Source organism: Myotis brandtii, unplaced genomic scaffold (assembly GCF_000412655.1).
Source record: "Myotis brandtii unplaced genomic scaffold, ASM41265v1 scaffold200, whole genome shotgun sequence".
Lineage (NCBI taxonomy): Eukaryota > Metazoa > Chordata > Mammalia > Chiroptera > Vespertilionidae > Myotis > Myotis brandtii.
In genome coordinates this window covers 20,860-48,460 of record NW_005357453.1, presented here as the reverse complement: position 1 = coordinate 48,460, position 27,601 = coordinate 20,860, and the positions used below count along the sequence as shown (strand labels likewise).

The window sequence follows — 27,601 nt, the reverse complement described above, 5'->3', positions numbered from 1 at the left end:
GGGCCGTACTCGTGGAACACCGGGCTGGCGAGGCCCCAGGAACCTCGGCGGGTGGTGAAAGGTCGGGTCGATGTCGTGCACGGAAAGCTCCGAGGCGGCAGGTTGGCTCCCCGACCGGCTTGGAAAAGCGCGCAGCTCCCCTGGCAGCAGCGGGTGCAGGGACGGGAAGGGGCAGGCACGGAGGCCTGTGGACAGTTCATGCTGCAGGGAAGGGGGTGTTGGAGCGGTGGGTTTCGCCCCCACCCCGCCTCCCCGCCGCCCTGCAGAAACTTGGCTTTGGCGGTGCAGCCTCGCTCTCATCTCAGTCCATGGAGTCTATTCCTCCGGTGCGTTTTAAGCCTCGGAGAGGCGCATCGCCTACCGCTCTGCACACTGAAGTGGACGCGGGGAAGGAAAACGGACCGGCGAGGCCCTGGAGTTCAGGAACTCGAGGCATCTGTCCCGTTGGGGCACATTCTCTTTCCCACTTGCCAGCACACCAGCGCGGCTGACTGACTCCTCCCACATTGTGCAGACAAAGGACCGATGTCTCCGGCTCCTGGAGTCGATGTGTGAAGGTGGGGGAAGGGGACGCCCAGTACCTCCGTGTCCGACATGTTCGGGGAAGGGAAGGTCCGGGGCCCTGGTGTAGCTTTTCCCCCCGGGTTCAAGGTTGCCTGCAGCGGCCTTGTGACAGGAAGGGTCTGCCTGATCGGTGCACGGATCTTGGCTGCTAGGCTGAGAGCATGGTTGGGGTCACATAAGGAGGAGCGATGGCGCTGCTGCCGAAATGATCTCATCCTCCCCAAGTGGTCTGAAGTGCACATACATAGGAGGTCTGTGGAAATGGTGGTTTCAGATAGCAGAGCTGGCTCATGTCTTCCCTCCAGGATGTTAGTCAGAAAACCCCATCCGAAATCTGGATGGAGGAGACAGATAGCTTATTTCAGGCCCTTGATGATTGGTACTTACAGGCACTGTTCAAAGCTGATGCCTTTCAACTGCGAGTTTATTACTAGAGTTTGATAAGTAACTTTTGCATGCTCTGAGTTTTTGCAATACTTAACGACACTAATCCAGGAGGGAACTGTTTCACCTTACATAGGCTAAAATTATAACATCTCAATTTATGGGTCCAGAATGAGTTGGCCATTCAATTAAGCACATCAAAGAACTGTGCCAGGCAGAGTTTATTTATGGCAGTTGGGAATGTAAGGTTGGTTCGAAGTTGCTGGCCTTGAGAAGCTAACACTCTAATAAACAGTGGAATGTCACTAAACTGATGTGTAGTTAATGGCACTGCCTGTAAATGTGTGACAAACAAAAGTCATACATAAGAGAACATCAACCCTGGAAGGCCTAGAGCATGGACAGGGCTTTAACAAATGGAGATGGAAGCCTGAAGAGCAGTGTCAGGAGTGGTGTGGAGGAGTAATCTCTAGGTCTGATTGGAAAGTTGCATTGGTTTGGGGGTTTTTGTCTTTGTTTTTTGATGCTTAAGCTCTGTAAAGGGGAGTGGTGAAAAGCTGGGAAGGTGTTAGGCCATACACACTCTTACCCCCTTGCTAGGATGCCACTTCTGAGCACAAGTTGTAACAGTGCTCATGGTGACAGCTTAGGATGTCAAAGGAAAACATTGACATGCTAGTTTTACTAAGGGACAAGATAATGACATCTTTTGTATATTTAGTTTAATACAAACTTTTTTCTTCTCTGTATTAGATCCTTTTAAAGCACTATGAAATGGTCTTTAATTGAACAAACTGTTATCTTTATACAAATCCATTACTTAAAAGTAAACTGAATTCATTCCAAGTTTTTGTTTTGTACCATCTAATAAACTGCAGCAAACAAGAGAAAGCATTTCGTTTTTCTTTTTAGGTCTCTGCTTTACTGGTTAATAAGGATATGTGAATCTGTGTCTTAGGACATGGAGACGAATTGCGAACTATTCCTTATTATTTTCCCAGAATTCACAGTACTGTAAAAAGTATGTCATCATCCTCTATCTTATCTTCAGAGCAAAAAGTCTTGCCCTTTTGCTGTTCTGAACCATTCAACATTGACCCCTGTGCCACTCCCACCCCCTCAGCAGCACCATAGTAAAACTTGTACTTTCCTGCAGGAGAAGTGGACAACTTCTACATCCTTTTACAGTGATCATTTCCCTTTCCCCAAGTGAATAAACAAGGCAAGTCATTTCATTCATTTGCCTTGAATGAACTAAATTTTCATCTTGAAGAATTTTCTATTCCTGCCATTTCATTCATTACCGGAAGTCATAACTTTCTGTTTGACATCTCTTAATTGGGTTTGGAAATAATTATGTTACAGATAAAGACATTTATGACTTCAGCTCCAAAGCAAAGAGCAGGATAAATGGAATTCTGAGTCAGAGAGACTAGCAGCTCATGCAGATGGCCTCTGTCTGGTTCCAGTGTCTTTCAATAAAGCAACCCGCTGCTTTGGCTAGTGATGAAAATTGGCAGAGTATTGGCCTCATATTTATAATCCCCAATAGTGTGTGGTTGTTTACAAATGCTAAATTGGCCCCATTTTTTAAACCTTGCATTTCATTTTTAAACCAACAATACTGTAAAATAAAGCCAGGAACTAAAGAGGCTTATTGGTAATCAAAGAACTTTTAGAACATAGACATAGAAAGTAAACCTAACAGATTTAAGACTTAACTTTTTAAAATGTGGTATTTACAAGACACATTCACAGTGGTTAACAGGTTTAAGTCAACAGACTGTCCTAATTTGCACAATCATTGATATCCAGTTAGACTAAAAAATGAATTAAAGTAGAACAATAGACCCATTCTTAACTATATTATAAATAAATTTTGGTGTCATAAATTCGGTTGGTTTTTAAAAAACTAAACCCAACATTTTATGTCACTACTGTTTAAGAAGTTTCATTAGTGACTTTAATTGGTGGTATATGTGTTTTCTAGCCTCATAGTCTGGAAAAGTCATCTCCAGCTTTTTAAGAGTGAGGGAGAAAATGAAAATTGGAGTTGTTATTTTTTCTGCACTCCAGTGGAGTTTCTTGCACCCTACTTCGGCTATCACTGCGCTAGACCCTTTTGGAATGTTTTCCTTTATTGAGCTGCTCTTGTCTCCAGTTTCATAGGGTTGGGACCAAGCTCTAACACAGTTAAAATAAGGTATATGCATGTTTAGTGTTAGTCTTCCTATACAAATACTCCCTCTTCAAGAAGAAATATACATCTCATAAGAAGATTATTCAGTTTAAGGATAATACTAAATAAAGCACAGTGTCTTTTTCTTTTTTGGGGGGGGGGGGGGATTGTTAACATACTCATAGAGAAGGCCGAGTGCTTTCCTCATGCCATTTAAACTGAAGTTCTGAAAGGTAACTTGCTCAAGCGATGGTACTTGGATTTGACCAGTTTGTTTGATGTCAGAGATAAAGGTCTCGCTCTACATTGCTGCCTCAGTACTGAAGCATCCTGCTCCCAAAGATTAATAATATTTTGGGTTAATTTCTGCCATAATCACGAGTTGGGATACTATATTTCTAGTATGCATAACTTAAAATATCATCATTATTCAAATTACCTTAATAAAATTTTGGTATCTCTACTACTCAGAAGGCCAAGTTATTCTAATATTCTTAGGTCTATGAGTCTAATTAAATTTCATTGTCATTTTATAGTTTAGAAAGTTAATTTGTGTGTATATACACACTAGCTTTAAAAATAAATATTGAACTTTTTTAGGCTTTCAAATTTAAATTTAGTTGATAATTATATTACCTCGGACCCTTGAGAAAGGTTCAGTTATTGTAATTGTTTTGTAAATTGATGGGTAGTCTACTGCCTTATCTTCCTGACGTATTCTGCTAATGAACTATTTTGATTCACTAGGGAGAAAATGGAAAATAAAGTAAATCAAGGGTGTATTTTATATCCCATTACCAACAACCTAAAAGTGACCCAGGGAGTCAAGTATTTGAGTGCTGTTACTCTGTTGAGAGATTTTTATTTAGATAAATATTCAACAATGTTTATGGGTTGGAATTCTAGGTCGTTCTTCTTACATATTGTTTTCAAAGAAAGGTAGCATGTAGTTATAGGATCGTGCTTAATGTTTTATGGATTTGGTTCTGAATAAATTTGATATTTGTACAAATTAAAGAATTTAATATCTTGCCTTAAAGCTGAATACAAAGTGTTTTAGAATGTATGTTTTAATAGAAAAATGCATGTTGTAAACTACTTCAAATTGCCCTTAACGGTCTCTGCTCAACTGTGGTATTTTGGAAAGAGCCAGAAATCAGAAATTAAAATTCCTAAATTCTGACTATTATGTGCCAATAACTCACTTTATGACCTTGGACAAGTTCATTAAACTCCCTGGGCTTCCGATTCCTCTTCTTCGGCTGGGTGTAATCAAGAAACTCTGAGTGATGCACAAATAAATGGATACATATCCAACTAAGTGATAAGCACATATTACTTTTGTTAAGTTAAATCTGAAATTAATTTGAACCACCCTGTTTAATCATGTTCACCTTTCCTTGGCTTGCTTAGCAGTTTCACCCATTTTATTCTTTTCATGTGATAGAACTAGAACCATCTGATGTCCCAATGCCTGTCAGCTACATGGCACTTCTGTCCAGATAGGTTTAAATTATGCTGTGGTAACAAAGAACCCCAACTTCTCAATATTAAAACAACAAAGGTTTATTTCTCTCCACAAGGGCTCTGATCATTTTAGTCATTCAGGGACACAGGCCAATGAAGCAACCAACATCTCAAGTGTTGGCTGGTCTTCCCCTGGGCCAGAGGGACGAGAGACAGTTAGCATAGCACATGCTGGTCTTTAAATGTCAGACCCAGCAGTAATGATTATCAAAGCAAGCTGTCTGGCCCCACGTAACTTCAGGTGGTCAAGAAAGTTCATTACAGCCCTGGCCTGCTGCTCAGTGGTTAGAGCTTTGGCCTGCAGACCCAAGGGTCGCGGGTTCAATTGTGGGTCAGGGCATGTACCTCAGTTGCAGGTTCTCCAGCAGGTCAGTCTCCCTCCCTCCCCCACCTTCTCTCACTCTCTCTCTCCCCCCCCCCCCCTTCCACTCTAGAAATCAATGGAAAAAAACACCCTTGGGTGAGGATTAAAAAGTAATATTAAAAGAACGTGCAGTATAACCATGTGCCCACAGGAGAGAGCCAGAACATTAGTGAACAGCCATAGTGACTATCATGAGTATTATTTTTTAATCTATGGGATGGTTACAAGATTTTTTAAAATGTCATTTATGCAGTGGAGGATTTGTGATTTAAAATTAAACTCAAGTTGAAAAAAAACATAATGATCATCAGATATTAAATAGGAAAGTTTAAAAACTTTGCAGTTTAAAAACTTCTGTAGGAGACTCTAAATAGATTATGGACGATCAATTTTAGAACTCCATTGATGTTTAGGTGATTCTAAAGTGATGTTTTTATTAAACTGCATCTTAATGCTTCCCAAATAGGTTTAAATAATAATTTGTGGGCTTTTACCTTTTTTTCCCATGCTACCACTAGGTACCATATAGACATTTATAAAAATTAAATCTGATGTTTAAGCCTACGTAATAATTTTCTAATACTGTATTACCACATGCAACTATAAGAAGGAATTATGCCCAGCCTGATGTTGTTTGAATAGCATTCAAGTTCAAGCCTATATTTCATGACTGATTTTGAGAATTTTAAGTTACACACCATAACTAGAGCACTTATTTCATGCCAGTGTTTGGGATTTAAGAACAATTCATGTGGGCATGGTTTTTGCCTTTGTCCAATAAGCAGTTACTACAATTCATTGTATGCAGGGAAGCCTGATTTTACCATAAGTAGTTGTATCATGGACTAATAAGACTATTTAATGAAAATTGCAGGTGTAGTTGAAGATAAGCATGAAGTGGTTAGTATTGAGCATGGTTAGAGGAGAGTGGTGAGGGAATGGTTGCAAACAATTAGAAAATCTTCCCCAGAGGTTACCAGTGTAAAGTGTGTGTGCTGTGGACTGACCTTATATTACTGTCCCCCTTTCTGCACCACTCTCCCCTCCCCTTTGGCTTGTTCCTGCCTTTCCACCTGCACCATTTAGTGACATTGAACTTGGACTTAGAAATGTTGATGGAGACCGGATTTCACCATTTGTTGCCTATGACCTTGAACAAATCACTTAACATCGACTGAGTTCAGTTTTTCCTCTTGTGGAAAAAAACCTGTTCCATCCACTTGCTTTCCCTGGCCCCTCCTTGCCCCCCCAACCCACCCCATTTGTTGTGAGGATCAAGTTTGAGTAGATGTTGTTAGTACAAATTTACTATACAATTTAATGTATAAGAAATAAAGTACATATGAAGCATAAGTAAAGTTTGTAATTTGTGTTTCTACTGGATTTGTACTCTGAGCAGATACTAGTTCAAACCATCCACGTGAGAGAGAAACATTGATAAGATGCCTCCTATACAGGCCCTGACTGGGGATCCAACCTGTGACCTCTCTGTGTCCAGGACTATCCTCCAACCAACTGAGCCACACAGGCCAGGGCAGGAGTAGTATTCCTTAAATGTTTTTAACTTCCTATAGAAAATTCATTTTATTATTTTTTTACATTTGCACATATGCAGCAGTAAAAAAGAAGGCTCTCTTACCCTTTGAGACAGCATGGAGGGACCTGTAGAGTATTACGCTAAGTGAAATAAGCCAGTCAGAGAAAGACAAGTATCCCATGATCTCACTCTTATGTGGAAACTAATGAACAAAATAAACTGGTGAACAAAATAGATCCAGAGACATAGAAGCAAGGAACAGACTGTCGAACCTCAGGGAAGGCGGACAGTGAGAAAAGAACAGCCAACGAACTTGTATATATATATATGCATAACCCATGGACACAGACAATAGGGTGGGGAGGCCTGGGGCAAGAGGGGGCACGGGCTACAAGGGGTCAGTGGGAGGAAAGGGGGGATATAATGTAATACTTTCAACAATAAAGATTTTAAGAAATAAATAAGAATGCTTAAAAATAAGTATTTATGTGTGTCAGACAGTGTATTATCTCATTTGATCCATTCTTATTTCCACTGTACAGATAAGGAAACAGATCAACAGAGATAATAAATAACTTACCAGAGTCTCAACCTAATAAAATTGGAGACTTCAACACTGCTATCTTCAATAAGTGGTAAAACAAGCAGAAATAAAGTCAGCAAGGATATAGAAGACTTTGACAACATCACCAACCAACAGTATAAACAGAGAAAATGACAGATCAATATCTGTACATGAACATGTATAACACCAAATCCTGTTGGTGCCTGAAGCTGATACAAGTCAGAGGGCAGAACTGAATCTTGTCATCTTTGCATCCTTACTCCTGTTTGTTTTATTGAACTGAATTGCTGGATTAGAAATTTATCATTTCATTAATTGTTTTAATTTGCATATTGTGGTATTAGGGTTTCTTCCCTCTTGCTTTATCTCTAACCCTTTGCCTAAGGAGCCAGTCAACCTCAAGTTGTTTGGAACTGCCTTTTTTTTTTTCTTTTTTTTTAAGGGCAGTGGATGCTAATTGATTTAAGGTGTTAAATGTCTATGAATACTGAAAATAAGCAAAACTGAAATCACATAAATGAAGCTGTTTGAGTTGCTTTCATAGTGATAACTAAAGAGAATGTACAATTCTTTAAAAATTTCAGAAAATTTTGACTAGAAGAGCTACAAGATGCACATTTGAACCCTAGAAAGGAAAGCTATTGTGATTTAGGAATACATTGCATTGCTAATCTAAGTAAGTTATTTAAATATTAGATTAAGTTGTATGCATAAGAAACATTCTTACTGGAATTTACTCTGATACTCATCAGTTTTTGAAGATACAATACTGAAATTGAGTTCCTTGTAAAGTTCAAGGAGTCTGTCTAGACCAGTGGTTCTCAATCTGTGGGTCGCGACCCCTTTGGCGGTTGAACAACCCTTTCACAGGGGTAGCCTGAGGCCATCCTGCATATCAGATATTTACATTACGATTCATAACAGTAGCAACATTACAGTTATGAAGTAGCAACTAAAATAATTTTATGGTTGGGTCACAACAGGAGGAACTGTATTTAAAGGGCCAGAAGGTTGAGAACCACTGGTCTAGACTCTCCTAGGAGGTAAAGGATCTTATCTATATATATATAAAAAGCCAGCGACAGGAACGCTGGAATGACACATTGCTATGATGCCCACTGGGGCCAGCAAACCCGCCCAATTGGGGGCCGGGGCTGGCCAGCCAACCTCCCACCGTCTCCTCTTCCCAACAGGCCCAGCCCCGATCCACCCCTAATGGGGCTGGGCCGGCCAGACCTCACCCGTGCACCAATTTGTGCACTGGGCCTCTAGTCCTATATAACGAAAGGGTGATATGCAAATAAACCAAAGGGCAGAACAACCAAACAACCAATCGAAGTGTGATATGCTAAGGCTGCTCAACTTCTCATTATGATGTGCACTGACCACCAAGGGGCAGACAGTTGACCAGTCACTATGACGGGCAGTGACTACCAGGGGGTAGATGCTCCGACCGGTAGGTTAGCTTGCTGCTGGGGTCAGGCCAATCTCGACTGAGTGAGATGGGCCGGACACGCCCTGGAGCCCTCCTGCAGTCCCTGATCGTGCACTGGGGGGGTCCCTCAGCCTGGCCTGCACCTCTTGCAATCTGGGACCCCTTGGAGAGCCAATTTCAGCCCAATCCCACAGGCCACTCCCCTTGGGAGGGCACCAGATGCAGAGCTCATGGCTGGCGAGCCTGCTGCAGGCACAGTGGGGCCGGGATGAGCAGGAGTGGAGGTAGGAGCTGCAGGCGGCGTTGGACTGGGTTTCCCCAATCCCTGCAGGCCACCCAGAGGGACCCCACCCACATACGAATTCATGCACCCGGCCTCTAGTTTTATATAACTGTTCCCCTTTCTGCACCACTCTCCCCTCCCCTTTGGCTTGTTCCTGCCTTTCCCCCTCTAAACTAGAGGCCCATTGCACGAAATTCATGCATGAGTAGGGTCCCTAGGCCTGGCTGGTGATCGGGGCCTGTCTTCCGCCAGCTGCCGGCTGGGGCCTCCCTTCGTTCCGCACCGCCTCATGGTGGTCAGCGCATGTCATAGCAAGTGGTCGAACTCCCAAGGGGACAGTTTGCATATTAGCCTTTTATTTATAGGAGGAGCATTCAATAATATGACTCCCTTCCCCCTTTTTCTACTATTTCACAAGACATGTTTTGCTTAGTGAGAGGATAATGGAGTTAAGACATCTTGGGATTGAGATCTGACCTTCCAGTTAGGAGATCTTGAGCAATTCACTTAGGCTCTTTTCTGCTCTTCCGAAAGCACTCTGTTATGATTAAATGAGAATGTAAACAGGTGAGTTTGGAAAACTGAAAAGTGCACTACAAATTTTTATTATTTAAAAGTTAGGCCTATTGTCTCATTTACTAATGAAGTACTTTTTAAAAAATATATTTTTATTGATTTCCAGAGAGGAATGGCGAGGGAGAGAGAGCAGAAACATCAATAATGAGAATCATTGATCAGCTGCCTACTGCACAGTCCCTACTGGGGATCAAGCTCGCAACCCGGCATGTGCCCTTGTCTGGAATCGAACCAGTGACCCTTCAGTGCACAGGCCGATGCTTTATCCACTGAGCCAAACCAGCTAGGGCACTAATGAAATACTTTAAGTGGGGTAGGTGGTCTAAAAAGCTACCCTTAACTGAGCACCTACTTGAATAATAGGCATTGTAATAACCGTTTTTAATATATTATTTTATTTAATTTTTGCAAAACCAAGTAAGACAGTATCTTTAATCATAATTCCTCACCCATTATCCAACCTACCTTTTCTTAGGAAAAGAAGAATAGATGTATGCTTTTTAGACTTCAGAACAAAGAGGTGACTGTATTTCCTAGGAGTAGAGGGACTTGGTAAAAAAAATATATAAGCATTAGAAGGGACCTCGAGGTTGAATGGCCTAACACTTGAAACCACTAGTGACTGGTGAAAGATCTGATTGAACCCAGGCCTGTAGATACTCAGTTTTGTGCTCCTGACATTGTTTCCTTTAAACTGGACCTTGGCAGATTCCTGTGTAGTAGCTGTGGTAATAAGAGTCCTACCTATGGTTATATTATTCTTGAGCTCATAGAGCCTTGCACACACACAATCTCATCTTTTCCAAATGGCCATGCTTGTTACTCAGAAGCTGTGAGGGGGTGGGGAGTAGTAGGAGTGTGTTCTGGATTATGTAGGGAAATACCTGAGCAGAGATAGAAGAGGAACAGGCATAAGGCATGTTTCAGAGATGATACAATCTAGGAGAAGGTAGGTGACTTCTGAGGCCAGCTGAGAAAACCTTAAAGAACTCATGGTTAGGTCAGGCCCGCCCAGATTATCTGGTTAATCTTCCTATTTTTAATGTGAATTGATTTGGACTGTAATTACATTTAAGTTGCAGACTAATTCTTCATCTGGTTCTTTTGTTATAAGTACATCCTTCCACACGCTTAATGGAATTTAAACGTGGCCTGAAAGATTTATCTAGTCTAATGGTTTTACACTTTTCTGACCCCCATCCCCCAAGCAAAAGAACATTTTACATTGAAGCCCATTGTACACATATTTTACTGAAACATTTGGAACACATTGAGTTCTTGGTTTTTTGGTTTCGTTTTGCTTTTTGTTTGTTTTTTAATGCTGATTACAACCCATTAAGTTGCTAATGCAAACCCATAGTGGTTTGAGAAGCACTGAAGATGCCATCCTTTCAGTTCTTTCAAGTCCTCACCCAGCCACAGAGGACCCGGTCTCCCTCTTAATCGCTGAGGCAGCTGGTAGGAGAGGCTCTATCCTGAGAAGCAAGACAGGATCTCTGCTGTTCCAGGGAGTGAGAGGATCAGAATTCTGGCTGCAGCTACAGGGCTTTAAGGTGAAACACAACCCCAGCTACAGTGATAGACAAAGGAGAAGTGGGTTCCTCTTACACCAGGGAGGTAAATTGGAGACTTTTTATTTGGAGAATTTACTTTTAGAACCCTGAAAGCTGATGTGATTCTAGTTCTTAACCTCTACATAGGCTGGTACACAGCTTGTTTGGTATTTTTATCTGTAGTTGTAAGAAAATAATTGTTAGTCCTTACGTCTTAAAAAGCTTTTTCAGCTTTGAGGATATGAAATCATTTACCCTGTTGTTTATACAATTTAAAATATAGTAATCTCAGTACGAGGTAAATAGCATATATTGATATGCTAAGTCTAATAAAATGTAACATTTTATTTATTTTTAATATATTTTTATTGATTTCAGAGAGGAAGGGAGAGGGAGAGAGAGATAGAAATATCAACAATGAGAGAGAATCATTGATCGGCTGCCTCCTGCACTCCCCCCACTAAGGATTGAGCCCGAAAACCCGGGCACGTGCCCTTGACCGGAATGGAACCCGGGAACCTTCAGTCCACAGGCCAATGCTCTATCCACAGCCAAACTGGAGAGGGCTCCTTTAATTACTCTAATTTAATCATACCTTTGAAAAACTAATCATTTGTATGGCTCAAAGTTTATAAAAATTGGTGTAGAAGGGAAGTTGCCTCCTTCCTGTGCTGTCCCCCAAGTCAACCAGTTTTATGACTGCACAATATTCCATTATGTGGCCGTCCCAGCCTCTCACTAATACAAACCATAGTGCACGATATAATACAAAGGTCATTTTGCACTTCTGCAAGTATTTCCACAGAATCAATTCTACGAGTGGAATTATAGGGGCAAAGGGAGACCTGCAGTTATAATTTTGATAGACATTGCAAAGTGCCCTTGGGCGGTCTATTCTCTCAGCAGCTAAACCAGGGTCTTTTTCCCATTTCTTCCTAGCACTGTTTTTGATATTTGACTGTCTTACAGGTGGAAAATGATACCTCAGTTCATATGAAAATGGGAATTTTTGTGCTCAGAGCCATTTATGTATTTCCTTCTGTGAACTGTTTCTTTTACATATTTTTCTGTTGGGTTTTGGTGTTTTCATATGTAGGGTGGAGTATGTGTGTAAGAGAAAAATTAGCCATTTATAGTATGAGTTGTAAATAATTAATGTTTTAACCTTGTTATGGGTGACTTTTGCCAGGCAACGATTTTTCTTAAAGTGCATTTTATCAGTACTTTTATAGCTCTGAGTTTTGTGCTGTTCTGAGACTATATATTCTTTTATGATTTTTTAGTATCTTTGAATTTTCAAGTACAAACTCAATCTAAAATACTCAAAAAAGCTTTTTATCTCCACCTGAAAAATAATAAAATGATTTTTTTCTCCTTTAGTTTGTGTCAACTACTTAGAAGTCTGTCAATTCTAATTGTCCCCACCTTTAGAATGTATGTGTATTCTAGAAATCGTGTGCTGGTTGTTTAGAACTCTAAATATTTCCTGTAGAAACAAGGTTATGATTGATGAGGTTCACTGTAGAGAGAGAAGAAATACTTCTGTTTTTTTGTTGGCAGTAGCTTATAATGAGCTGGCTCTGCTATCTTCCTGTTATCACTTTCCCCTCATCTGCAAAACGTATGCTCATGACCCTTTTGGGCAGTATAAGGCCTATCTTACTCCCCCATCTCAGAAGTAGTCCATGCTCAAGATGTTCACCTTCTGTCTTCCTAATGAGCCATATATTAAACACCTATTTATTAGATCTAACCATAGGCCAGATAGTGTCCTGTGTGCCTTTAAGCATATTTTCTTAGTTAATAATATGCCTACTAGGTATTAAACAAAAAGTATTCTAAGCAGCAACTGATGGTTGATTATAGCCTCAGAAGTATTTATTTAGAAAAGTTTCTTAAGCGTGGAAAGGGGCCAATACTTAGGCTGATCAATTTACAGCAGCACTCTTTATAATAAATAAAAACCTTTCTGTTTTACAGTTACATACTTAACTCTCCGAGTGTTTTCATGATAGAGACCTAGGACCCAGCAGCGAGAAAGCTGCCGTTGCGGAGTTCTGCAGATGTTGGAAAGAACAGGACCTCCATTTGTGGTTGAGATCTGAAAGTTGCAGGGAGGTTGATTATGTTATAATTGAAGTCAGCAAAATCAACTCCTTTCAGAAGGGTTGGATTAGTAGTATGAGGCCAGAATATGAAAGTCTTGAAAAGCTCAGCAGAAAATGACTAGCTACAAAGCAGTACGAATAAGAAAGGCCCAGTATTGTTCTATAGAAAAACAGTGATCTTTGTTTCAACAAATGTATGGCCACCCATGACATATACTTACAGTCAAACCACTCAGTGCTTTGAGAATGCTTAGGAATGGCACACAAACCTCTTAGAAGGTGAGGCATCGAAAGTAAAATCGGAGTGGCTGGTGGGAGTTCAGCAGTCAGAACTGGGAGGTAAAGAGGCGGGGAGGGCAGCATTCTAGTCATGCAAGCAGGGGTGCATGGATAGGAGTCTAGTGTGGTAGCGCGCACTGCAGAGCTTATGGGGGGAATGGGAAAGAGAGTGGTAAAGAGATAAAGCTAGAGAGGTACTCAGGTTCCAGGCAATGAGGGGCCTTGTGTGCCATATTTAAGGTAAAGGGGAGCCATTAAAACACTTTATGAAAAGAATGATCAGGTGATGCGCTTTATTTAGAGAAAGCATAATTTGACTGAAGTGAACATAGACAGTAGATTGAATTGACGTGAGGCAAACTGGAGGCAAGGAGACCTATTGGGGAAAACTTGCAGTTATGTAGTTAAAAATGATGTATATAAAGACTTTAGTACATCTTGAATATATTTGGGGGGCAAAAAAAAATTAAAAAGGGAAAATTTAAGAAAAAGACTTGCCCAGATGGTGATGAGTATCTTCAACAGCACCTGACTTCTTTATTTGAGGAACTAGGAGTGGCATGATACGTTCATGGGAATAAATCTATTTTCACGTTAAGAAATCTTGGAAAGCTATATGCTGTGGTGGTGTATTTGACATGTTAAGTTACAGTTTGAAGCCCTCTAATCTTACACAGTTGGCACTCGAATGGGTGAATACTCCAACTAGTTGATTAAAGAATCATGTGTAGTTAGGCATATTGTCTTAGATGTTTTAACTTAAATATACTTAGGCTTTGGGGCCAAAGCTTTTTGTTTGAGAATGGGTCTGCTAACCAGAATTGTCCCTCTTCAATAAAACCACATCCAATGCCTATGTTCCATACAGTTTCCAATATTTATTTTGAATTTAGCAAGAATTTTATAGTGAGTACAAAGTTATTATTCTATATTACTTTTTTTTTACCCTTTTGACTTTTTATGCAAATACAGTGTCTTTTCTATTCATATTTCACTGATTTATGTGAAACTTAGCTTAAAAATTCAACTGATGGGAGCAAACGGGAGATGACCTACTAGCCATGAGCACTTTGCTATTGTCATCAATTGAGCTTTACAGAGGAAAGAGTCATGTTAAAATGATAATTAAGTGGAAGTGAAAGTGTCGTACAGTATAGTTGTGTTAAATTTGAAGTTCGTGGACTAACAAAAAGACAGATTTTCAAGTCAGAGTAGGTTTAACTCTGGCTCTGCCACTTACTAGCTGTGTGAACGTGGACAAGTTATACAATTTTTGTGTGCTTTATTTTGCTTCTCAGTAAAAGGAGTATAATAATTTAGTTCTTACAGTTATTGTGTAGATTAAATGAGACAGTCGATATACATGACTGGTTTTTCTTTGCCACCAGTACCCTGCAGGGTAGTAAACTACTAAAGCTTTGGTAGTTTACTCATGTACAGCTTGCTGGATAGAGTGCTCCAGCTGCCCAGAGCAGATGTTCAGCTCGAAAGGAGCACTCTGTGGTTTGTCTTTATCAGTGTTGTTAAGTAGATGCTGATTCTTATGACATATTTTCTTTCTAACAGGTTGTAAAATTAAAGCACTGAGAGCCAAGACAAACACGTACATCAAGACCCCCGTTCGTGGTGAAGAGCCCATTTTTGTTGTCACGGGACGGAAAGAAGATGTCGCCATGGCCAAAAGAGAAATCCTCTCCGCTGCAGAGCACTTCTCCATGATTCGTGCATCTCGAAACAAAAACGGCCCTGCCCTGGGAGGGTTGTCAAGCCCTAATCTGCCCGGCCAAACCACCGTTCAAGTGAGGGTCCCATATCGTGTGGTAGGATTAGTAGTTGGACCCAAAGGAGCAACTATTAAAAGAATTCAGCAGCAGACCCACACATACATAGTAACTCCGAGCAGAGATAAGGAGCCTGTCTTTGAAGTGACAGGGATGCCTGAAAATGTTGACCGAGCGCGAGAAGAAATAGAAATGCATATTGCCATGCGCACAGGAAACTATATTGAGCTCAATGAAGAGAACGATTTCCATTACAATGGTACCGATGTCAGCTTTGAAAGTGGCACTCTTAGCTCTGCGTGGCTCTCCTCCAATCCAGCTCCTCCTAGCCGTGCAAGGATGATCTCCAATTATCGAAATGATAGCTCCAGTTCTCTGGGAAGTGGTTCCACAGATTCCTACTTTGGAAGCAATAGGCTGGCTGACTTCAGTCCGACGAGCCCATTCAGCACAGGGAACTTTTGGTTTGGAGATGCACTGCCATCTGTAGGCTCAGAAGATCTCGCAGTTGATTCTCCTGCCTTTGACTCCTTACCAACATCCGCGCAAACTATCTGGACTCCATTTGAACCAGTTAACCCACTCTCCGGCTTCGGGAGTGATCCTTCTGGTAACATGAAGACTCAGCGTAGAGGAAGTCAGCCATCTACTCCTCGTCTGTCTCCTACCTTCCCTGAGAGCATTGAACACCCACTTGCTCGGAGGGTTAGGAGCGACCCACCTAGTACAGGCAACCATGTTGGCCTTCCAATATACATCCCTGCTTTTTCTAATGGTACCAATAGTTACTCCTCTTCCAACGGTGGTTCCACCTCTAGCTCACCTCCAGAATCAAGACGAAAGCACGACTGTGTGATTTGCTTTGAGAATGAAGTTATTGCTGCCCTAGTTCCATGTGGCCACAACCTCTTCTGCATGGAATGTGCCAACAAGATCTGTGAAAAGAGAACGCCATCATGTCCAGTTTGCCAGACAGCTGTTACTCAGGCAATCCAAATTCACTCTTAACTATATATATATACATAAATACTATATCTCTATATGGACTCGTAAAGGCATGGGTATAATGGTACCCCAGTAAACTTCCTAATGAATTCTTATGACTGTTATCAGGCTTTATTGGGATTAGGCTAAAGTTGTTAGTAAACTTATAAAAGGCTGCTATGGTAACACTAAACCTAAGTGGTCTCTTGTCTATTAGTTTGGTTTGAATTATTAATATCCTATAGACCCAGAGACATAGCTTGTATAAGAATTGCTGAAGTTCAACTCGCTTGAGTGAAGATCATCACAGGTTGTGTGAGCCTACGAGAAAAGTATACGTCTAAGATTTCAAAACTGGTCCCAAAGCCTAACCACATTAAGAGTTTATGGAGGGTACTTGGCATTACAGATGATTCAGACACTTCCAGGGCTGCCTTCTTTACACTGCCAGTTTTGACAAAACAGGTTTGTTTTTTATTTTACAGCAACTTATGCCTAATTCTGCAGGATTGCAAGTACCTTTCTAGTGCATTGTGACTTAATTACTGGTAATAATAGGGCTGGTGGCAGTTTACTCAATCACTGGTTATAATTTGGGACAAAAACTGCTACATTGACCTTCATCTCGCCCAGCTGGTATGATCAGTGGATCAGGAACGCAATTGTGGCAATTGTGTGGATTGTGAATTCCTACCCATTGCCTCCCTCGGTGAATGTGGAAATGGCCACCTGGGTATTCCCATTTCAGGAAGGGTTTTGGGATTCACCTATATTGGCTAATTGAGGATACGAACATTCCATTCATTAGTCTAATCAAGCTATTGATTATTTTTAGACTCTAGATCAAAATGTGAAACATTTTATGTTCAATCCATATTTGTCTTGCACATTATAAATATATTTTTATTTTTTAGTAATTTAGGGAAGGGGGAGGGAGAGAGGGAGAATAATGCCCTTAGTATAATTCACAAAAGCAGCTGTGATGACCTCCAATCAGTTTACTTCATTTCAAAACTATTTCTAATCACAAGGGAAGATTTAAGATACTTTTACATTTCACCTGTGGATGTCTGCAACTTCATCCTCAGTATGTTCCCAAATCTATGCTGGCATTGAAAGGACAAAACATGATACTGATGGGTTTTTCTACTAATTATTTTTTGAAGCGTTATTTTCCCAACCAAAAAAAAAAAGCTTTTTTTTTTCTCAGTATAACAAAAATTGAAATCCTATGTGTATTGAATAGTACATAGACAAATTTTATTTTTTATTTTCACTTGAAGAGTTACATTTTGTATAAAAGTTTACAAATAACGGTTTTCATTTTGATTTTTTTCAGTATAAAAAATATTGCCTTGATGGCATATTATGATGTAATGCTAATTGCTTGTAGGATAGTTAAATGTCAGTATTGAAACCTAATCCTTAGCGCCGTCTTGTAGATATGAACGAATGTTCGCCAAGCATGTATTTTGTATTTTGTTGCATTGTACACTGCAACTAATAAGCCAAGGAATCGACATATATATTAGGTGCGTGTACTGTTTCTAAAACCACAAACTAAGAATGATAAATTATCAATATAGTTTAGTATTTGCTAATTTTACTACTCTTTTGTTATGTATATGTAGGGAAGTTATAGGGATTATAAATTCAATTTGAGTAAAGTTTAAAACCATATATTTTATGATAAAGGGCCTTTAACTTAAGATGGCCAAAGCACTGATATTATATATTTGCTGTAAAGAGAATTATAAGAGTTTTATTTTTCTGATATTAAAAGTTACTTAATAAAGACTTGTTTCCATTAACTTGAATGTATTCTCCTTGGTGTTTTTCATGTAATCAGTAGTTTAGACTGGAAGATACTATTTACCAAAATTGAATATTTCCTTTTACAAAGTTCCCCTCTCCAGCTACCTATGTTCTTGGGATTTTTTTAGCGTGTTGTTAGTGTTTAATGTGTCCCTTGTGTTCATATCTAAATTTAGCCTCTAAATGGTGTCACATTATAGTAAAATTAGATTTAGCTAATTTACGGTGTTTTTTTAGTTGCACGTTTATAGTTGACCACAAATCATAGCTATCAAGCTTATAAATAAAATAATAAATCACTTTTTAAAATATATATTTGTATTGATTTCAGAGAGGAAGGGAAAGGAAGAGAGGAAATAGAAGCATCAATGAGAGAGAATCATTGATTGGCTGCCTCCTTCACACCCCCTACTGGTGATCGAGCAGCAACCCAGGCATGTGCCCTTGACTGGAATCAAACCTGGGGGACCCTCCAGTCCGCAGGCTGACGCTCTATCCACTGAGCCAAACCAGCTAGGGCAATAAATGACTTCTTATATGTTAACTAAAACCCTGAATCCAACTTAGATGATTTAGTCTCTATCCTTTGTTGAGGATTTTTTTCTTTGAGGGAAACAGCAATCAGCTGCCTCCTGCACTTGGGGATTGAACCCATAACCGTATTCAGTATGTGCCCTGACCGGAATGGAACCTGCCACTTTTTGGTGTACAAGACGACACTCCAGCTAACTGAGCCACAATGGCCAGGGCAGAGGATTTTTCTTTTTAATCACCAAATATATAAAATGAACTTTTTTCCTAATAGGAAAGTACATGTATGGGGTGGGCAAAAGTAGGTTTACGTTCCGTATGGAAATGGGACAATACATAATGCAAGAATAAACTCTTTCATGTACTTGTAACTGTAAGCCTACATTTCCCATCTCTATATTTAACTTTGATTTGCTAAGGTTTTTTGACTAAAATATTTATTCCATTGATGAAATTAATGATGCTGGCTGAGTAAATTGTTACCATTTTTTAACAAGCAAGAATAAAGATCTTTCTATTCATTCTTAATACTTAGAGGTATTTACTACACACCCATAGTAAATCTTTTCATTGTTGGTGTTAGATGGGGCTAGAAGGCTGGAATACATAGATTCGAAGGTGGGCAAAATCATTGCCCTAGAATTATTTTGCCAGAATCATCTTGCTAATTTTAGGATTAGCCTCCACAAGTATGGAAGTTAAATTATTTGGGTGTGTTCTGGAATTTACAATTCCAGCATAAATGAATAACTAGTAAATATGAATTTCTTAACTTTTACACACGATAGAGTCAAGATCTTTCAAAACCTTAAAAATAATCTACTTTGAAGGCTTTCTTTGGCAGCGGAAATTAATGTCAGCCAAGATCAACACTTTAAGCAAGTTCTAAGTCTGGGTCTGCCTTCCTCGTGCCTGAGTGAGTTTTCTTTTGTGGAAGTGTGGAGGGAGAGGCTCCAGGCACCTCTCGGGCCTGTGTTCCCAGGGACGAGAGCGAAGCCCCACACTGGATAATCTGCAATGTGAATAACTGAGAATTAGGCAGATGTACTGAGGACTTGACAATATTCCATCTTATAACCTTGGAGAATAGGTGTGACCCTGAAGAAAACATTTGGTTTGGTTAGCAGCTTAATTATGCTGTGGAACGATATGTAATTCTTTCTATAAAGGATTTTAACAAAGGAATCCCCTTGCAAAATAAGTTTTTAGCAAGAGTAAAGGCTAGATAAAATAATTAGGTTTAGGGAACTGGGATAGGTATGTTATTTCACTTCTAATTATTACTAGTGAATCTATTAGCACAAAAACACTGGTTCACTCTCTGCTTCCTATTTTCCCCCTCAAATTTCTACTTATTCACAGTTAGTCATAGGTGTAAAGTACTAAAGTATGGAAACTAGTCATTGTACTTTGTTTTTACTTATTTATGTATATATGTATGTATTTTGTTAATCCTCACCCGAGGATATTTTTTCCATTTTTTTTGTTTGTTTTTTGTTGTTTTTTTAGAGACAGTGGAGAGGGGGAAAGAGAGAAACATCAATTGGTGCCTCCCATATGCCCCCGACCCAGGGGCCAGGGATGAGCCTGCAACCGAGGTATGTGCCCTTGATCTGGAGTCGAACCAGAGACTCTTCAATCTGCACAGGCTGACACTCTAACCACTGAGCAAACAGGCTTGAGCTAAGCATTGTACTTTAAAGACAAATCTAAAGCTAGAGATCTAAGGCTTCAAAAAAGATTGAGGGAATACTTGTAGCCTTGGTTTTCGCTAATGCTAAAAACGTAAATTATCTAGGTTTAAAGCCTTTGAGGTTCACTATTAGGTGACAAAAGAATATAATAATAGAATTAACAAATAGCCATGCCTATTATTGTTAAGAAATTGTTACTGTCAGTGTAAATTTCCTGAAAGGAAGACCAAAACTACAGAGAGAAAGGAGAGATGGGCTAGTTAATTTCTTCCACATTGCTAGCGTCTACAACAAGAACTGGTTGGAAGTACTTTTAAGAATGTGTGTGTGGAGGTAACTGTGGGTGCCTAAAAGCAGCTCTCAGAGCTACTTGAAACAGTTTGTTCTACCTTAGTTAAGGACTTTCCCCCTGTATCCACCTCTTGGTAAAAACCAAGAATGGACTATGAATGGGCTCTTGGTTGTATTTGGATTAAATAGCAATTTTCCTTTGTTACTCTATACAATACAGGATTTGTACTTGGAAACTTTGCACATTTTCTAAGTCATCCAGTGGTATTCCTTAGCATGTTTCTTTTTAATTCTAGAAGTTCCACAGGCTAGACATACCTTAGGTTTGCGTACGGATGGAGGCTCAGAAAAGTGCTCCTGGGCTAGGCCTACAAAACTTATTCCCAGCTTTGGATTCTGTTTCCATTCAAGTTCCTTTCGTTTCTGGCTGCAGTAGAGGGCATCTAATCCTGTGTTTTGCAGATTGTGTACTTTGAGTCCTATTTTTCTTATCTGTAAAATGGAAATAACCACCTATGAGGAAGGACTACATGAAATTGAAGTAAGATGAAGACCTAGAGATCCCGGAAGTAATTTGCTTTCCTAGGTAGCATCCCTCTTCTGGTTCTTTTTTAAACCCAGCATGAATGACCCTCATAAAAACATTGAAATGCTGCTGAAGAGCAATGTCAAGTAAAAGTAACAAGCCTTTGGGTTTTAGACCACGACCTCTCGTTGGGTGACCCAGAACAAAGTAACTCAGGTGCATAATTGTATTTAATCTTTACCACAGCCCCAGTGGTAAGGGACTATTCTCTCCATTTTGCAGAGAGGAAAGAAAAAAAACACACACAAAAACAGGTTTAAGAGCTTAAGTAATAGACTGAAGGTGAAAATAAAATTCCCTAAATCTAAAAGCGTGTTCAGAAAGATTTCATAAAATGTCTCATTAGTTGCTTACAACTGAGGTGTGAGCATTTTGTATTAAGCCAGTGGTTCTCTAATTCCTGGGCATGCCAGCCGAAAGATTTCAGTAGCACTTCTTAATGCCATAGGGTTTAATTTGTATTTCAAACTACCATGACCAGGAAGAACTTGGGCTAGATTAAGGCACCAATTCTTGTTTAAAAATTGGTTTGTGGCCCTGGCCAGTGCTCTCAGCGGTTAGAGCGTCAGCCCGCACACCAAAGGGTCACCTGTTCAATCCCTGGCCCCAGCCTGCAGGAGGCAACCCATCGATGCATCTCTTACCTCGATGTTTCTCTCCCCCTCCCTCCCACTCTTTCTAAAAATCAGTGGAAAAAATATCCTCAGGTGAGGATTAACAACAAAAAATTTGATTTGTGGACTCGTACTGAGCACTCTAAAATGCTTCACCTAGCAAATAAAATGTCAAAGTTGGCCAAAACTTATCAAATCAGGATTTTTACTTAGGTTGTAAATTTCATCTTTGAGATCATAGCATGAGCAGATACTGGCCTGTCCAGATAACTTCGTTGCTTTTCTGAGGAGTAAGTCTTTCCAGAATCATGGAACTTCCCTTTACTTAGTGCTTACAATCTCTCAGTGTGCCGTGTGCCTTGGCCTAGAAAATGAAAAACAGGGGACCTACCTCATCTATTTTACTGGTCCACAGTTCAGCCTCCAGCTGCTTCCCCATTCTGACCCTCCAATTTCTACTGCTTTTTCACATCTTCCCCAAAAAAACTGTTTAGATCAGTGCACTGACCTATGAGCCTCACTGTGTTGGGGGTGGGGGGTTCCCACACCACCGAGGAGCAATTCTCAGGCATCAGTAGGGTGCAGCTCAATTCCAACACGTGTCAAACAAAAATTGTAACTCCATGGCTGACGGTCTTCTTAAAGCAGTGGTTCTCAACCTTGGCTGCACATTAGAATCACCTGGGAATCTTTAAAATCCTGATTTCTGGGCCTCATCCTCCAGAAATTCTGTTTCTTTGTTATGGGGTGGGGCCACAACATTAGTAACAAAGAAACAGAATTTCCGGAGGATGAGGCCCAGAAATCAGGATTTTAAAAAGATTCCCAGGTGATGCTAATGTGCAGCCAAGGTTGAGAACCACTGTCTTAAAGGAAAGGGTTTTTTGGGCCACTGCTAGGAAAATGAGACCAGGTCCTGGGCATGAAGTCTAAACCACCCACCTCAGTGCCAAGTGGAAAAGTCAACATGCCCGCCGTCCTGGAGCTGTCAAGCGCTTGTTTGTTTGTCTTTATATATTTTTATTGATTTCAGAGGGAGAGAGAGAGAAACATCAATGATGAGAATCACTGAGCAGCTGCCTCTTGCTCGCCCCACAATGGGGATTGAGTCTGAAGCCAGGGCCTGTGCCCTGACCGGGAATCTAACTGTGACCTGGTTCATAGGTCGATGCTCAACCGAGGAGCCATGCTGGCTGGGCAAACTTCTCAATATTTAAAAATCATATTAAATGTGCTAACTTGAGTTTTTATACATCAAGTACAGGGAGAAAGATGTAAGTTCTGCATGAATTGCATTAGCTGTGGACAAAGGGAGTGGGAGGCGAATCCAGGCCAGTAGCTCTGGGAAGGGAACAGGGCCCTTAAGAGAGAAGTCCGCTCCTTGGGATTGGCTGTAGACAGCAATCCGGAAAAGGTGGGTAAACAAGACGCGGGGCTCCCGGCTCCCGTGGCACCTTTCTATCCTCTTAGATCAGGGGTCCTCAAACTTTTTAAACGGGGCCAGTTCACTGTCCCTCAGACCGTTGGAGGGCCGGACTATAGTTTGAAAAAAAACTATGAACAAATTCCTATGCACACTGCACATATCTTATTTTGAAGTAAAAAAACAAAACGGGAACAAATACAATATTTGTATTTGCATGTGGCCCGCGGGCCGTAGTTTGAGGACCCCTGTCTTAGATAATCTCGGAAAGAGCCACCTGGAAATTAACTCAGAGTTCCCACATCCACTCGGGGATGTGAGCAGTCACGTCTTGTTAGCTGGCCCGCAGCAGTTATGAACAGGCTAACTGTCTCCCGTTCAAGCCCACTATAATTTCATTGAGAGCATTAATTTTCTCATTAATTTTCTCTGGTCACTATCTACCTGGCGACAGCATCAGGTTCCACAGGTTCAGGGTTCAGTCCTCCTGCCCCCTCTGCCACCTCAGATGCCAGCTGCAAGCCCAGGCTCACCTGGCTGTAATTCAGGCTCCCACAACCCCCTCCTCGGGTTTGATTAACTTGCTAGAGAGGCTCACAGAACTCGGGGGACATTTTGCCTACTACTAGACCAGTGGTTAGAGATGCATCGGGCCAGCTGTGGGGCGAGGGCACACCGCTTCCCAGCTGTCTCCAGGCACCTCACTCCACATCTGCAGGCATTCACCAGCCGGAAGCTCTCTGAACCCCGACCTCAGTCCATTACAGAGTCATGATTCATTGAATACCTGGCACTGGCAATGGATTCTACCTCCAGCCCCCAGCCTTAGGGGAAGTCCAAAAGTCAGCTCCTTAACATAAAAAAAGACAGGGCAGGGCAGCTCGGTCACTCTGGTGCGGGTTCTTCACCCCTGCTCTACCGCATCCTTGCCCTTAAGCAGTTTACATCCTAATGGAGATGCCAATCAAGACCCTGGAGGCGGAGTCTCCGCCCCCTTCCGCACAAAGCTGTCTCTTACCCTTTCCAGGGACTCTAGAGATCTCTGTTGCCTGACCCAGACCACTGTGACCCGGGGGCTGGCTTACAGCTCCCAGGCCTTCCGTCTGCTGCACTTGCCACCTGGGGCAGACTGTCCGCGGGCCTGGCAGCCCCGTCAAGTTTCCTTAGACTCTATTAGGTGGAAGGCACTGTGCTTGTGGAACAACAAGGAACTACGCCGCCTGAGCCCATGTTCTGGGTGCCGAGGCCCTACCTGAGACCTGCCCCTTTCTGGGAAGTCTCCTTTTTCAGCGGTTTTCCCATTGGACCCTGGGTCCGTGAAGGAACCGGAAGTCTTCTGGAGCATCTCCTCCAGGGAGGCGCTGGGGAATGCTGTCTTCCTTTACAAACTTTGAGAGATACCCCAATATCGGTTACTCCCCATTATCAAAAGATGGGGGTGGAGGGGATGGGAAAAGCCACCTAGGAGTGAGTCCTCACACCTGTATCCAGGATCCCCACTGTGCAGCACCAAAGCCATTTTCGGCCAGGCTGCTGGATTTCATCCCCCGGGGCTGATGTTAGCGGCCAGGCTGCTGGATTTCATCCCCCGGGGCCGATGTTAGAGCTGGCTGGCCAGGCCCAGCAAAGCTCCGGGTGGATGAGTCACCCTCTCGCTCAGATCCTGAAGAGTCACTGGCTCACCTACAAAGGGACCGCCACCCCTCCAGACCTTCCCACCTACCCTGAGTGTCAAGAACAAACACACCCTTGAGCCAGAGCTGCTTAACGTCACCTGAGCATTCCTCACCCACAAGTCTTTTGGGAAGCGCTGATGCTGGACCTGCCCTTGAGGTCCTGGCACAGTGGGTGCCCCTGGGCCAGGCCAGGCTGCGAGGCCCCTCAGGCCAGGAGGAGCCGGGGAGGTGTTAACTCTCAAAGCCAGGCTTGGGGACTAAGCTGCACACCTGAGGCTTCTTTCCAGCCGCGATTCATCTGGGTCCATGAACAGTTTGCATTTCCTGAGCAACGTCGAAGGTGATGGTGAGCTATGTTACATGACTGCAGGCCCCGTACCCTCCCGGACGGGGCTCCGCACCTGTCACGGGCCTCTGGTGTGATGGCCCGTCTGAGGCGTGGGATCCAGATCCTTAAAAACCCTTCACGCTCCCAGTCTGTGAAGCTTCGTCAGCAGGAAATCCTCCAGCTGCACAGCAGCCGACTTTCCCTGGGCGTCTGGGAACGTCTTTCCCGTTTGACTGGCGCCTGGATTTCCCCAGGGTCCGGCTCTTCAGGGGCCTCCGAGGCTGCCTTTGTGTCTAAACATGTGAAAGAGGAACGAAACGCTCTGTGCTTGCGTAACAGTCTGGTGTCCAGGAAAGAGGCGCAGAGGGAGGCACCTGCCGGGGGACACTGAGGCGCGGGGCAGGGAGAGGGCTCCCTCCGCCCGAGCCCTCAGACTTAGGGGCTCTTGTTACTCCTTCATTTCGGAAACAGTGTCTGATGGTGTCAGATCTGACCCGTCCTGTGAGACAGTGCAGTCCCCAGCCTGCAGATGAGGAGGGAGAGGAGGTTACCAGAACTGGCAACCAGGAGGCTCTGATGCCAGGACAAGGCCTGGGGTGGCTGAGCGCCGGCCACCCGGTTGGAACCACCTCCCACAGTGCCAGCCTCTGAGTTAACAGGTTAAATGAACGCTCGCCGAATTCACAGCGTTTTTGGCCCGAGGGAAAGCAAAGTCCCCTGGGTGTGAAATATTTCATTCGTAAGAACTACCTGTCTGCCCTGGGTGTTCACAGTAATCACTCTGGACCTCGGCGTATCTGTTCTCCAGTTCTGCCCGAGCCCATGCGGGCACTGTTCCCGGGGTTACACACATGTCCTGCTGTCTGCACGGCCAGCCTGGGCCTAGGCCGATAGGGAGCAGTGTGGGGCTTCTCTTAGGGGGTCCTGACCCCACATCTCTGCCTCCCCTTCCACCGTCCCCACAACACACCCCGGAGGCCTCACAGGGACATGGGCCTGCAGAGGCGCCTGTCCTGACTGACGTCAGTATGAATTCGAGAAACGGCATTGTTGAGTTGGGGTGCAGGCAGGCGGTGTGGTCAGCTTCCGAAGTGAAGCCACGGGGGGAGGAGGGGATGGCTGTGTGGGGGTGTCGGATGCAGGGCCTCCAACAAGAGTGTAGCCTGGGGTCCCCAGGCCATTTAGAAAGGGGAGGGGACGAGGAGAGGAGGGAGAAGGGCGAGATAAGATAAAGGTCACCTCAGGCCAGCAGAACAGATCCTTGACTGGAAGATCCAAGAAAGGAAGCAGCGGGCTGGAGAAGGTTCTGCCCCCGGTGGGAGTTCTGGTAAGGACAGGGCCCCGCCTGCAGCCCTTTCTGCCAGGGACAGTTGGATCTGGCCAGACAGAGGGGCGGGCCCTGGAGTGGCCGTTGGAAACGCAGCCAGATGAGTCCTCAGGTCCTGCTTCCAACCCCTGCTGCCCCCAGGCCTCCTTGCCACTCAGCCACTGGTCACTGTTCCCTCCCACCAACATTGGTCAGCAGGGCCCAGCATTCAGCCTGAGGACACAGACACCAGAAAAAGGCCCTCCCGCAGCTAGCTGGGTCCTCCTTCCCTCTCAGTTCTCCCCTGGGGCCTAGGAAGCAGGCCTTCAGGACATTCTTCTGATGCTCACTGAATTCCCTCCTTCTGGGCAGCTTTGTGAGCCCTTGGCGTAAATGAGAAAAGGAGCAGGCCGGGTTTAAAATCCACACAACTGGCCAATTTGCACGGCCAATGGGGCTGGCTATTACAAACAAAAAAGTCCAGGTGATGCAATTTGTTGCAACTGTCTTAGGCATGGGCCAGTGAGGCTTTGCATTTTATTTTTGTTAATCTCCCCTGAGGATATTTTTCTATTGATTTTTTAGAAAGAGTGGGAAGAAGGGGGGTGAGGAAGAGAGGAAGTAAGGGGGGAGGGGGGAGAGAGAAACATGTGAGACTGGGAATCAAACCCGTGGCCCTTTGGTGTGCAGGTGGATGCTCTGACTGCTGAGCCACGCCGGCCAGGGCTGGCTTTGCGTTTTTAGGAGCTCTCATGTTCGGTTAGTGGAATGGGAATAGACACATCAAGCGAAAGCCCTGCTGCCTGCTCTGGGACCACTGCAGGGCGTGGCTGCATGTGACTGCAATGTGCTTTGATGTCCAAATAAAATGAGGCTGTCATCCATCCATGGCCTCGGCCCCCTCCAGTAGCTGTGCCATCAGGTGCTATTGACGTCAGCTGTTCTGGGAACCCGTAGGGAGGCTGCCACAAAAGGAAGCCACTTCTCGGGGTTGTTCTCAAAGGCATGGATGTCAGCTCCTAGAAATGGCTGCACACGCCAGTCTTCAAAAAAAAAAAAAAAAAAAAAAAGAGGAAGCCACTTCTCGGGGTTGTTCTCAAAGGCACGGATGTCAGCTCCTAGAAATGGCTGCACATGCCAGTCTTCTGACTGCAAATATATAATTCACTGAGGGTTTTGAGAGGCCAACATCATGAATACAGAGCATTTGTTTACAAA

The 27,601-nt window shown here is 42.9% G+C and overlaps 1 protein-coding gene across 2 annotated transcripts; it reads left to right on the top strand.

Moving 5' to 3' along the window:
* The first annotated feature begins 6 nt into the window (after positions 1-6).
* MEX3C (mex-3 RNA binding family member C) lies at positions 7-17,936 on the top strand. 2 transcript variants are annotated; one of them, XM_005865265.2, is made up of 2 exons: positions 7-557; positions 14,921-17,936. In XM_005865265.2, the coding sequence occupies exons 1-2, from the start codon at positions 548-550 to the stop codon at positions 16,141-16,143; spliced, it is 1,233 nt and encodes a 410-aa protein (XP_005865327.1). In that variant the 5' UTR covers positions 7-547; the 3' UTR covers positions 16,144-17,936. The 2 variants fall into 2 exon arrangements, with proteins under 2 accessions (XP_005865327.1, XP_014394361.1); XM_014538875.1 differs by lacking the exon at positions 7-557 and adding an exon at positions 9,639-10,967.
* The last annotated feature ends 9,665 nt before the right edge of the window (positions 17,937-27,601 follow it).